This window comes from Pangasianodon hypophthalmus, chromosome 16, assembly GCF_027358585.1.
Source record: "Pangasianodon hypophthalmus isolate fPanHyp1 chromosome 16, fPanHyp1.pri, whole genome shotgun sequence".
Classification (NCBI taxonomy): Eukaryota; Metazoa; Chordata; class Actinopteri; order Siluriformes; family Pangasiidae; genus Pangasianodon; species Pangasianodon hypophthalmus.
In genome coordinates, this window is record NC_069725.1 from 14464642 (window position 1) to 14476979 (window position 12338).

General features: G+C 40.5%; 1 protein-coding gene across 1 annotated transcript in view; it reads left to right on the forward strand.

The window, feature by feature from the left end:
• The window catches only part of cntn3a.2 (contactin 3a, tandem duplicate 2), a 76372-nt gene that overhangs the window by 32662 nt on the left and 31372 nt on the right, over positions 1 to 12338 (forward strand). The window contains exons 9-10 of the mRNA XM_026921298.3: positions 6613 to 6749; positions 12075 to 12204. Coding sequence (XP_026777099.1) covers positions 6613 to 6749; positions 12075 to 12204 — 267 coding nt within the window. The remainder of the gene's footprint in view (positions 1 to 6612; positions 6750 to 12074; positions 12205 to 12338) is intronic.

Below are 12338 nucleotides of genomic sequence, written 5' to 3' on the forward strand. Positions count from 1 at the left end.
GACGATAATAAAAGGCTTTGTGCCGACTTCTTTTTAATTAGCAAACAACAGATAAAGCACCGTATTAGTTTATTAATTATACACTCACTGTCCACTTTATTAGGAGCTCCTGTACATTCATGCAGTTATCTAATCAGCCAATCATGTGGCAGCAGTGTAATGCTGATTGAACCTTGAGGTGGATGGGCTACAAAAGACCACATTGGGTTCCACTCATGTTGGCCAAGACCAGGAATCTGAGGCTATCCTATCATGAGCAAAACTGGACAGTTGAAGATCAGAAAAAAAATCACCTGGTCTTCAGCTGTCCAGTTTGGGTGAGTCTGTGCCCACGATCACCTCAGATTCTTGTTCTTGTATGACAGGAGTAGAACCCAATGTGGACTTCTGTTGTTTTGGCCCATCCACCTTAAGGTTTGCTGTGTTGTGTGTTCTAAGATGCTTTTCTGCTCACCACGGTTGTAAAGAGTGCTTATTTGAGTTACTATAGACTTCCTGTCAGCTCAAACCAGTCTGGTCTTTCTCCTCTGATCTCTCTCGTCAAAATGGTGTTTCAGCCTGCAGACCCTCCACACACAGGATGTTTTTTGTTTTTCGCACCATTCTGTGTAAAATCTAGAGAATGGTGTGTGTGAAAATCCCAGGAGATCAGCAGTTTCTGAAATACTCAAACCAGTCCATCTGGCACCAACAACCATGCCATGGTTAAAGTCACTGAGATCACATTTCTTCCCCATTCTGATGTTTTATGTGATTATTAACTGAAGCTACTGACCTGTATCTGCATGATTTTATGCATTGTGCTGCTGCCACATGTTTGGCTGATTGGATAACTGCATAAACGAACAGGCATTCCTGTTAAAGTGACTGGTGAGTGTATATTAAATTTGTCTGAAACAAATGTATCATAGAGGTAGATATGATATGTAGCCTATGTGTATTTTGGCTACTATCATTTCTATTGGAAACTAAAGGTGCCAAAAGTTCACTTGTCTACAAGAAAGAACTGATGACCGCATTAGTGGCTTGTCGTCTCCTAATGTGAAAGTGACTTCACAGCTCTCCTTGGCATTCCTTTGTGTTCTTCAATAAAGCAAATCTGCAGGTTCTGATAAAGAGATGTGATATGACACAACCTGTCATGATGTACAGTGCTTCTTCACAGATATGACAGCTCTGTCTGTCAGCAAAATACTTTTTATCTACAGGAATTATCTGAAGAGCCCCAGAGTGTTTTTTTTTCCACATAAGCCTTTTTTAGACTCTACTCTGCGTTCAAATGGCGTTGTTTAGTTTACCTAAAAATTAAAATTGTGTAGCTTGAATATAATTCTAAAAGCTATTTACTCACAAAGTACTTGTTATTCAGTACTGGTGAAAATATATTATTCAACTGATCAACAGTTTGAATGCCTCTGCCAGGGTTAATCAAGATTGTTATATCCTCCACAGGGCTTCAGAGTACAAGCAGTTCACTCACATTTGCGAATGCAATTTACTCAGTACAAAGGTGAAATTGCCAAATATCACACATATGTCTGCATAATATGATATAAATTATATCTCAACAATGTCCCTACAACCTTGTTTGCTAATTGGGAAGATGTTGGCATAGTATCTTTTTTTTTTTTTTTGATCATCTGCTACTTTACATTATGCTATTATTAACATAATGTGTGAATAATGCATAGAATAATGTGCAACTGACTAAATACTCTAATTTGTCTAAAGCTGTCACAGGTTTTCAGTTGGATTTAAGTCTAGGCTTTGACTTGGTCATTCCAAAACACAAACTTTCTCTTTTTCAAGCCATTCCTTTGTAGTTTTTGCCTTGTGCTTTGGCACATTGTCCTGTTGGCGCAGATACACCGATCAGCCATAACATTAAAACCACTGACAGGTGAAGTGAATAACATTGATTATCTCGTTACAATGGCACCTGTCAAGGGGTGGGATATATTAGGCAGCAGGTGAACAGTCAGTTCTCGAAGTTGATGTATTGGAAGCAGGAAAAACGGGCAAGCAACGGATCTGAGCAACTATGACAAGAGCTAAATTGTAATGGCTAGATGACTGGGTCAGAGCATCTGCAAAATGGCAGGTCTTGTGGGGTGTTCCCGGTATGCAGTGGTTAGTACCTACCAAAAGTGGTCCAAGGAAGGACAATCGGTAAACAGCATCGTGGGTGCCCAAGGCTCATTAATGTGCGTGCATGGGGAGCGAAGGCTAGCCCATCTGGTCCGGTCCCACAGAAGAATTTGCTGAAAAAGTTAATGCTGGCTATGACAGAAAGGTGTCAAAACACACTGCATTGCAGCTTGCTGCGTATGGGGCTGCGTAGCCACAGACCGGTCAGAGCGCCTATGCTGACCCCGGTCCACCGCCAAAAGCAGCTACAATGGGCATGTGAGTATCAAATCTGCACCATGGAGATGCACCAATGGAAAAAGGTGGCCTGGTTTTCTTTTACATCATGTGGATAGCTGGGTGCATGTGCTTCGCTTACCTGGGGAAGAGGTGGCACCAGGATACACTATGGGAAGAAGGCAAGCTTGCAGAGGCAGTGTCTTGCTCTGGGCAATGTACTGCTGAGAAACCTTGGGTCCTGGCATTTATGTGGATGCTACTTTGACATATACCACCTACCTAAACATTGTTGCAGACCAAGTATACCCCTTCATGGCAACTGTATTCCCTGATAGCAGTGGCCTCTTTCAGCAGGATAATGCACCCTGCCACGCTGCAGAAATTGTACAGGAATGGTTTGAGGAACATGACAAAGAGTTCAAGGTGTTGACTTGGCCTCCAAATTCCACAGATTTCAATCCAATCAAGCATCTGTTGGACAAACAAGTCTGATCCATGGAGGTCCCACCTCGCATCTTACAGGACATAAAGGATCTGCTGCTAATATCTTGGTGCCAGATACCACAGCACACCTTCAGAGGTCTTGTGGAGTCCATGCTTGGACGGGCAGAGCTGTGTTGGCAGCACAAGGGGGACCTACACAATATTAGGCAGGTGATTTTACTGTTATGGCTTATTGGTGTATTTCCACACTAAATGCACATGTCTGGCTGACTGGAACAGGTACTCATCAACAATTTGCATATACACCACATGGGCAAAAGTTAGTGGACACCTGACCATCACACCCATATGTGCTTGTTGAATATCCCATTCTAGTTGAATATCACCCCCCCCCCCCCCCCCCCCCTTTCTTCTGGGAAGGCTTTCCACAAGATTTTAGAACGTGGCTGTGGGAATTTGTGCTCATTAAGCCACAAGAGCATTTGAGAGGTAGGGCACTGATATTGGGCATAGAGGCCTTCCGGTCAGGGCTCTGTGCAGGCCACTTGAGTTCTTCCACATCAGCCTTGGCAAACCATGTGTTCATGGATCTCACTTTGTGCACAGGGCATTGTCAAGTCTGGAAATTCTAATGCTACAGTATACAAAAATATTTTATATAATTGTGTGCTTCCAACTTTTTTTTTTTGTTTGTTTTTGAATTGTTTAGTAATTTGGTATCTTGCCCATGTATGCGTATGTATGTTTAATTCAAAATAATGATGCATCAGATGAACTGCATCAAATGAATGTGTGCCCTCTACATTTTTCACTATGCCTCACAAGTTCTCCTAAAAATCTAAATGTAGAGCTGTGCTTCTATGCCGGACATTTAGTCATTTAATATCTAAAATATAATCACCATCACTTATTTATCTTAATTACAGTACAAATTATGCGGTAATGTAGCCCAGTCACAGACATGTATTGTATGCTCAAACTTGCTGCCAAAATGTGTTCCAAATGGGACAAGTTCCAGGATAATTATCAGAACCAGGGCCAGGAACCCTATGGTTCACAATTTGATTCTTTGTGATTAGCCATTCTAGGGGACAAGAGAATGCCATTGTTCATGTGTTTAATTTACAATTCACAACAGTTGTATGGCTGAATTCAGACACAAGTGGAAGGCAACTATTTTAAGGCTTCCCTCTGGGTTTTCATGTGACTTATTGGGAAGGTTAGAGGGAACATATGCCAAGTCAGCTGTGCATCTGATAGGCCATGGCCCTCAAATCGGCTTCTGTTCAGTACTGACAGAGTAGACATTGCTGTGTGCCAGCTCTCTGCCAAGCCAGGCCAAAGAATAGTAATGCTCTGCATATCTGCACAAAATCCAATCTTGGATTTTGTCAAAAACAGTTTTTTCACTACTCTTCCTCCAAATTTTGTCCAATCATCACCAAATTTGGCTCACATCATCTTGGGACCTGTCTGAACAAAGGTTATCAAAGAATATTGATATTCAAACCGTTCTCCTGTAAAATGCTGGCAAATGCAAAAAACGGGATGTGAGGGTGTATCTCAGCAATGCATACACGCATCATCACGAAACTTGATAAGTATCTTCAGGACCATGCCCTGAATGTACCCAACACATTTTGTGACTGTGCCACCTTGTGGTCAAGAACTGTAACTCTTCATTTGAAGAGTTTGTGCTAACTTCACAGCTCTTTTTTCCTATAATTCCCTGAGGTATGCTGAAGTTAACAGACACCAAGATCTGAAATTCAAGTGTACTTCCTGTTGACCATCTTGGATTTTGTCAAAAACTGTTTTTTGTTGCTACTCCTCCGACAAATTAAGTCCAGTCAACACCAATTTGGCATGCATCATATTCAGACCAACCTGGACAAAGGTTATCAAAAGAGTGTTGATATTCCAAATGCTTTGCCCGTAACGTGCCAACAAATCTGACAAAGAAGCCGCCAAACAGGAAGTGATTCTGTATCTCAGCAATGACCTTGCACACTGACACAAATCTTAGTAGGCATCTTCAGGACCATGCCCTAAGGCTATACAACAAATTTTGTGACAGTGCCACTTACTGGTCAAAAGTTACAATAACATGCCGACAACACTTCCATCTAACTGCCATTTTCGCTACTCCTCCTCCAAATTTTGTCCAATCTTCACCAAATTTGGCTCACATCATATTGAGACCTGTCTAAACTTGCACAAAGTGGGGAAAAAAGGCCTAGACTGATGAGAAAAAACATAAATGCCTTAAATGTTTTTAAATTGTAAGAAGAAAAAAATTTTAGGTAAGAGCAGTAACAATCACGGCCAAAGGTAAGCAAAGTAGCAAAAGACAACTCACAGGTCCCTGCTGCCCATTTGTTCATCAAGACCTTTCCTCCTACAGTCAGAGAATTCCACCACTGCTTGTGGTCAAAACATACACATTATGAGTGAAACTACAAAGCACTCTTGAATCCTTTTGCCTAAAGTTATGGCTCTGCTTTCCTGTGATTGCTAAGGCAACAATTGTAGCACGTCTGTGATTGTGTGGCTCACCGAGTCTGGGTGCTTGGCCCCCTAAAATGCTGCTTGCAGCTTTAATTATAATTGAACTTCATTCATGAAGTTCAGATGAGCTGCAGTCAGGTTTATATTAGGTCTGAGTTTCATTCTTTATTTCAGAGTATGCACTATCCTTGGTATTCTTAGTATAAATACTACGCGGTTTCTCATAATCGCCACATCATATAATAGTGTGATATTTACCTATTGGATTCTCTTATCCTGAAATGTTATTCTATAATTCACTATGTAAGGATAACTGTGAAGAATATGTGTGTCATACCAAGCTATGAATTTTGCCAGTCTTCTTCTTTCTCTGTAATAATTCTGCCATTTAGTTTTTCTTCATATATCCACATTCTTCTCTATGAGATACGAAACTCAAGATTGTTTTTTTTTTTGAGTGCTCTAATGTGTATAATGGTTTTGCCAGGGGAGCATTGGCATAAATCAATCAAATAAAAATAGTAACAGCAATTGCTGTGAAGTATGTGTTGTAGTACTTATAGTGAAATCATTCAATACTGACTCTAGCTAGAATACTATGGCTTTAAGTGAAGAATCAATCCATTTGTAGCCTTAAAATAAAAACCAAAAACAATTATATTCAGTGTAAATTCAGTATATATAAATGTTCCTCAAGAATGTTATGTAAACACTTTTGCAAATACATTTCTGTTTTCCTGATAAATATGTTAGTAGCCTAAGCTAATCTATTAGTTAAGTGTTCTCTTGTTTTAGACATGTGCACACAATGATTCACTGGGATTGCTTTTTTTATCTGACTAAATATTGATCATGGCAAATTGTCTGGTGTCCTTCCTAGAAGATTGTATAGCCTGGTACAGCAGCGGTTTCTAGATATGTGATACAGTCAATCCCTTGGGAGTGACAAAGCCATCCCAGTAAGACTTTAAATACAAGACTGCCTTCGGTAAAGACCACTATTTGCCGCAATGCGCATTTGCATGGGTTAGTTTGTGCTGCTATTAGGCACTGTTGTGTGAAACATTTGACTTTGTTTTCTGTACAACACATTTCACAACTGTTGCCTAGCTAATGAGCTTGGGAACTCTTGAGTGAGTTTCTGCCAGACACAGAGTCTGCAGCCTCCAAAAGAGCATGATTTGCAGTGCTAGTGGCTACATCCCCATATGAGAGTTTTAGATGTAAAATTTGTGTATATTTAGACTTATTATCAATGTGTGATTATAATTTTTTGTGTGTTTGGATGCCTAGCTAAGCCTCAGTGGGTGCAGACCATGCACGACAGTGCCTTATCCATTGATGAAAGTCTGTTTTGGGAATGTAAAGCCAGTGGAAAACCCAAGCCCTCATACAGCTGGCTAAAGAATGGAGAACTACTTAACACAGAGGTAAAGTAACAACTAAATGTGGCAATGTTATTCGTGACCAAAAGGCATGTTTGATTCTGTGCTGAAAATGTATTTGTTACATAACAATAGTGTCATTTTTAATTGCCGTTTTGGTTGCTTTTTGTCCATTCATATTAATCAAATTATGTATATTAACAAAAATTCAGGTTGTGTATTATAGCGCTGTTAAATTTTTGATTCTCATTGGTCAGAAAGTGTTGATTAATTTTCTGTTGATTAATTTTCTGACAGTAGTGACTGCAAGGCAAATGACAAGTACATATATTAACGCCGGCATTATTATACACAGGTGTCAATTCAATTTCAGCCACATCGGCATTTTTATGAGGCCTTGAAGTGCAATAAACAAGGCTATTATATTTGTAACATATTATAAATGCATTTATTCTCAAAGTTGGTGTTGGTTGTGAGTTTACTACGCTTTTTTGTTCATTTGTTTGTTTGTTTGTTTGATGATAATGACAACAGTGGTGTTCATTCATACCACAGCTTCTTTACTGTAGCGGAAAAGAAAAAAATCATATGGGCTTATTTTTGCTAAGAACATGTCCTCAGTCTCCCAGCTCACTTTTCTTTGCTTTCCAACTTAGTCTATATATTTATGGAGATTGCTACACTGGGTGATGCAGTTCAGCATTTATCATTATATCAAAGTCCAATTAACACCAGACGTGTTTTTGAAGCAATTTAGACAAGCATCACACACACACACATATCCAATTTATTAAACATTTCAATCCACAAGACCTCTGTCCCACATCTGTTTCTCTCCTGTGTGGTTTATTCAGTGTCCCACTGGTTTATTCACTGTCATGTTTGTGTTGTAATACAGCTGGCCCGGTGTTGACTGTCTCCATCCTACATGTTTTATGGATGCTGTTGTGTGTTTCGGCATTATTTTTCTTTAAAAAAAAAATATTTGCACGCTGTCATGCTGGTGGTGTGGATGGAATATGTGCAATTGTGACTGACATTTACTATACGTTTATACGATGCACCCATTGTGAATTCTAGGTAATACTGAATATTGAGTAGTAGTGTACAATGAACTGTTTGAAATAGACAAATGAAACACTGTAAAATCCTGACAGACAGTGAGTGGAATGAAGACACAGAAGGCAAACTTCAGAGAAATTCACGGTATTGTTTTTATTTATTTTTCTGTGCGTTGAAAAGTGCTTCACTTAGAAAATTAAATCACATCTCAAGAAACAAGGTGTGTTCCTGTGGTCTGTCTGTTCATGGTCAAGGTCAATGTTAGCTCTACTTGCATTGACCTTCTCTATCAGATCCCACTCACTGTAACACAAACAGTGTATATATAAACATCATTAAGAACCACTCACAGGTGTAACCACTCACTCATTACCTGCTCATTCTCTGCAACCCCTCCCATTCATAGCTGGTGCCTGACCATGCCCTCACTGTCACAGGGGCATTGGCTAATATTTGGCCCATGGGCCTTGAGTTTGACATCTGTTTTAATATGTTATTGTTTCACTAGTAACAAGGATTTGTATGACATGACATACACCAATCAGCTATAAGAGAAAAAAAAAACACTTGCCTAATATTGTGTAGGTCCCCCTTGTACCACCAAAACAGCACTGGCACATCGAGCCATTGACTCCACAAGATTTTTGAGGGTGAGCTGTGGTATCTGGCACCAAGACATTAGCAGCAGATCCTTTAAGTCCTGTAAGTTGCGGGATAGGGCCTCCATGGATTGGACTTGTTTGTCCATCACATCCTAGAGATGCTCGACCAGATTGAGATCTGGGGAAGTCAACACTATGAACACTTTGTCATGTTCCTCAAACCATTCCTGAGCAATTTTTGCAGTGTGTCATGGCACATTATCCTGCTGAAAGAGGCCACTGCTATCAGGGAATACCATTGCCATGAAGGGGAGTTTTTGGTCTGCAACAATGTTTAGGTAGGTGGTATGTGTCAAAGTAACATCCACATGAATGCCAGGACCCAAGGTTTCCCAGCAGAACATTGCCCAGTGCATCACACTGCCTCCCCCGGCTTTTCGTCTTCCCATAGTGAATCATGGTGCCATCTCTTCCCCAGGCAAGAGATGCACACACACCTGGCTGACCACATGATGTAAAAGAAAACGTGATTCGTCAGACCAGACCACCTTCTTTCATTTCTCCATGGTCCAGTTCTGATGCTCGCGTGCCCCACGCAGCAAGCTGCAATGCACTGTGTACTGACACCTTTCTATCATAGCCAGCATTAACTTTTTCAGCAATTTGTGCTTCAGTAGCTGTTCTGTGGGATTGGACCAGATGGGCTAGCCTTCACTCCCCACGTGCATCAATGAGGCTTGGGCGCCCAGGGCCCTGTTGCTAACCCTAACCCTAACCTTCCTTGGACCACTTTTTGTAGGTACTAACCACTGCATTCCAGGAACACCCCACAAAACCTGCCGTTTTGGAGATGCTCTAACCCAGTCATCCAGGCATCACAGTTTGGGTCTTGTCAAAGTCGCTCAGATCATTACGCTTGCCCATTTTTCCTGCTTCCAACACATCAAGTTCGAGAACTGACTGTTCACTTGCTGCCTAATATATCTTGCATTGTAACCAGATAATCAATGTTGTTTACTTCACCTGTCAGTGGTTTTAATGTTGGCTGAGCAGTGTTTATGCTCATATAATTTAAGCCTAAAGAGAAAGAGAGAGGCTGGTGAGGGAATGACAAGGTATAGCTGTTATAAGTGATAGAAGGGACTTATTTTGCAGATGTTCCATGACATTAAATGTAACCACAAATTAGCTAAAAATTATGATGCATTTTTCTTTAATAATGTATTTTTTAAATTGCCATTAGTATAATGCCACTGGGTGTTAAAAAAAATTGGTACAAGCAGAATAAATAACTCTAGGATTATGTCAGGCTTGTCTTGTTCTTGCCTATTCTTGTTTTGTTGAGGAGTTGAATCAGAGATACTGAGTATAGGGTTCTAAACCTTTTATCAATGTTCACTTAAAGCCCTAACTGTAGCATAATACTGTTAGTGAGATAGGAAACATGCATTACAGGCTATGGAAATACTGCCGGCTATTCCACACCTTCCTCCTAATGCAGCTGTTAGGGCTGCTAACAGCCCACTTTAGCAGGGACTGCTGGTAGCTCACAATCCAAACAGTATGAAGATCGGAGTATAAAGCAGGAGTACAGCACAGCAGCAGTACCGAATATGCTTCAGAATATGCTTCAGAGTGGTGTTAAGACTGCCTTGGCAAAATTAAAGCTGGATCCACTCAATACAACTGGCCAAATGCCTAATTCATTTTGTAGTACATTTGCTCAAGCAAGTGACTGGGCTTTTCCCCAGTGTAATGACTTCATTAATAAGCTCTTATGGGCATTGAAGAGCAGTCTGAAACCATAACTTGATTAAAGGGCAGTCATACTGTTTGCAATAAATGATTTAGAAATCATAGGCTTAGGATCCATGCCTCTGGTAGAGACTGCCTCATCAGTAGTTGACACCTTGTGAGAAAAGCAAATTTAAGTTGCATCTCCAATACAGTGGCATACTTTGCATATTTTGCTACTGAAACGTAAGGAAATAATGCCTGCAGCAAAGGATTCAATTGGCTCAGAAAGCTTACAGACAGCATTTCATGCTATGGGACTCATAGCAACAAGTTGTATCAGATCACTGGGGTTGTTAACACAAATGAGACAAGTTTAGTTGACTCAAATACCATTGTCTGAGCATGGCAGAGGTCTTTGGTGCACAGGCCAAGGAGAAATTAATTTAACATGTTCTATCTGAGACAAAAATAAAACACATGACACAACAGATAAAAACAAAACAAATGAAAAAACAAAGCTCAATATCAGCATATCATCATACTTGAAATGAGAACTTGAATGAGTCCCTAGTATTGCAACATTTTCAGGAGCCCCTAAAAGGGCTGCATGAAATAATGCAGACACACAACACCATGGTGGTATTTTACATCAGTCACCATGATGGCACAAAATCACAAGTGATGCTGAAGTGGGCAAACAAGCTCTGGATGTGGGCAGGTGCACACCTTCTGGCTTTGAGAGCTGCATACCCACTGGACCGATATAATCTGACAGTCAGTGTGTTGTCAAACAGCAAGCTTATACCCATGGAATGACAAATCACAAGAAGGTGGTTCAGTTTGTTTGGAAGACATACAGAAGAGACGTCATTCTGTTTGTGAACTGACAACTCCCTGCTCAGTGTGATTCATAGACAGAGACTGAATTCTTAGGCCAGGATGCACTGGGACATGATTGGCAAAACCTACAGCTCTAGGCTTTCCCATCAATGTCACTCTTCTCTATAACACTGCAGTGCATTCACACATTGCACACTATGGCCACACTCATCATTCCTGCCAAGATATTGATGCCACAGTATATCAATAAATCTTTCAACCTATCTGTTCTTGCAGATGAGAATGTGCCCAGGCCAGGTGTGTCCAGTGAAGGTTATAAAAAGTGCAATGTGGAAGTGAATGCAAGCTGGTGGGTCACTGACCAGCTGTTTGTGTGCTTTGGGGAGCACCATAAGGTGGGATCTGCTGTCTAAAGACACTGGGTAAAGGAAGAGGTGCCTTCTTCCATTCTACTCCATTCTTAAATGCCACTTGTCCCACTCTGTGTGCTACTTTCTGGCCAGCACTTCCAGATATTTGTGAAGTGGCGACATAGAGTTCACCATCTAACTTTCTTTCTTTCTTTCTGCTCAGTTAAAGTGACCCTCAATAGATTACATTATTGAGCAGTTTTTATCCTCAATAGAGTACAGTATCATCACCTTTAGTAATTCACCCTAAGCAAAGAGCACTATCACAATGCTGAGTGATTCTTATGCTCAAAAAATAAAAACAACATCTGCTTGAGTGATTTTTATCCTCAATAGCCCAAGGAACAGTATCAACAAGTCAAGTGATTCTCATCCTCAGTAGGAAGCAGTATTAATACCTTGGATTCTCTGTCTGGTATATATGGTATTTGCACTATTTTTGAGTGCCCTCTGAATAAGGGCTTGTTACGAACCCTCCTAACAATTATCTGGTTTCCACTAGTTCTGAAAGAAAATGCCCAGGCAGTCCTCCACTCAGTAGAACCCTGGTTACAGATGTACCTTTCAGGTGTATTCCTTATGTAATAATGAAAATGAGTAACTGTGAGTAGTGGTATATCAGTTACATGGATAAATGCATTTCCTCTTTGTTTTCAGTATTTTTTGTATTTCTCTGTCCTTTTTGTCTCTCTGTCTGAGTGTTTGTGTGTGGTTTGCAGGACAGGATTCACATAGAGAATGGAGCTCTAACTGTAGTATCAGTCAACCTATCTGACGCTGGCATGTATCAGTGTGTAGCGGAAAACAAACATGGAATCATTTATTTCAGCGCTGAACTGGTGGTACTTGGTAAGACAGTTCTCGAGACACTCCTCCTTTTGTTCTTTATGTCTTCTCTTGCTTCCTTTTTTCTTTATCAACACAAATTTGCTTTTGGGCTGACTGAACACACTAGGCTAATTAAGTAATTGCAATGCTGTCTC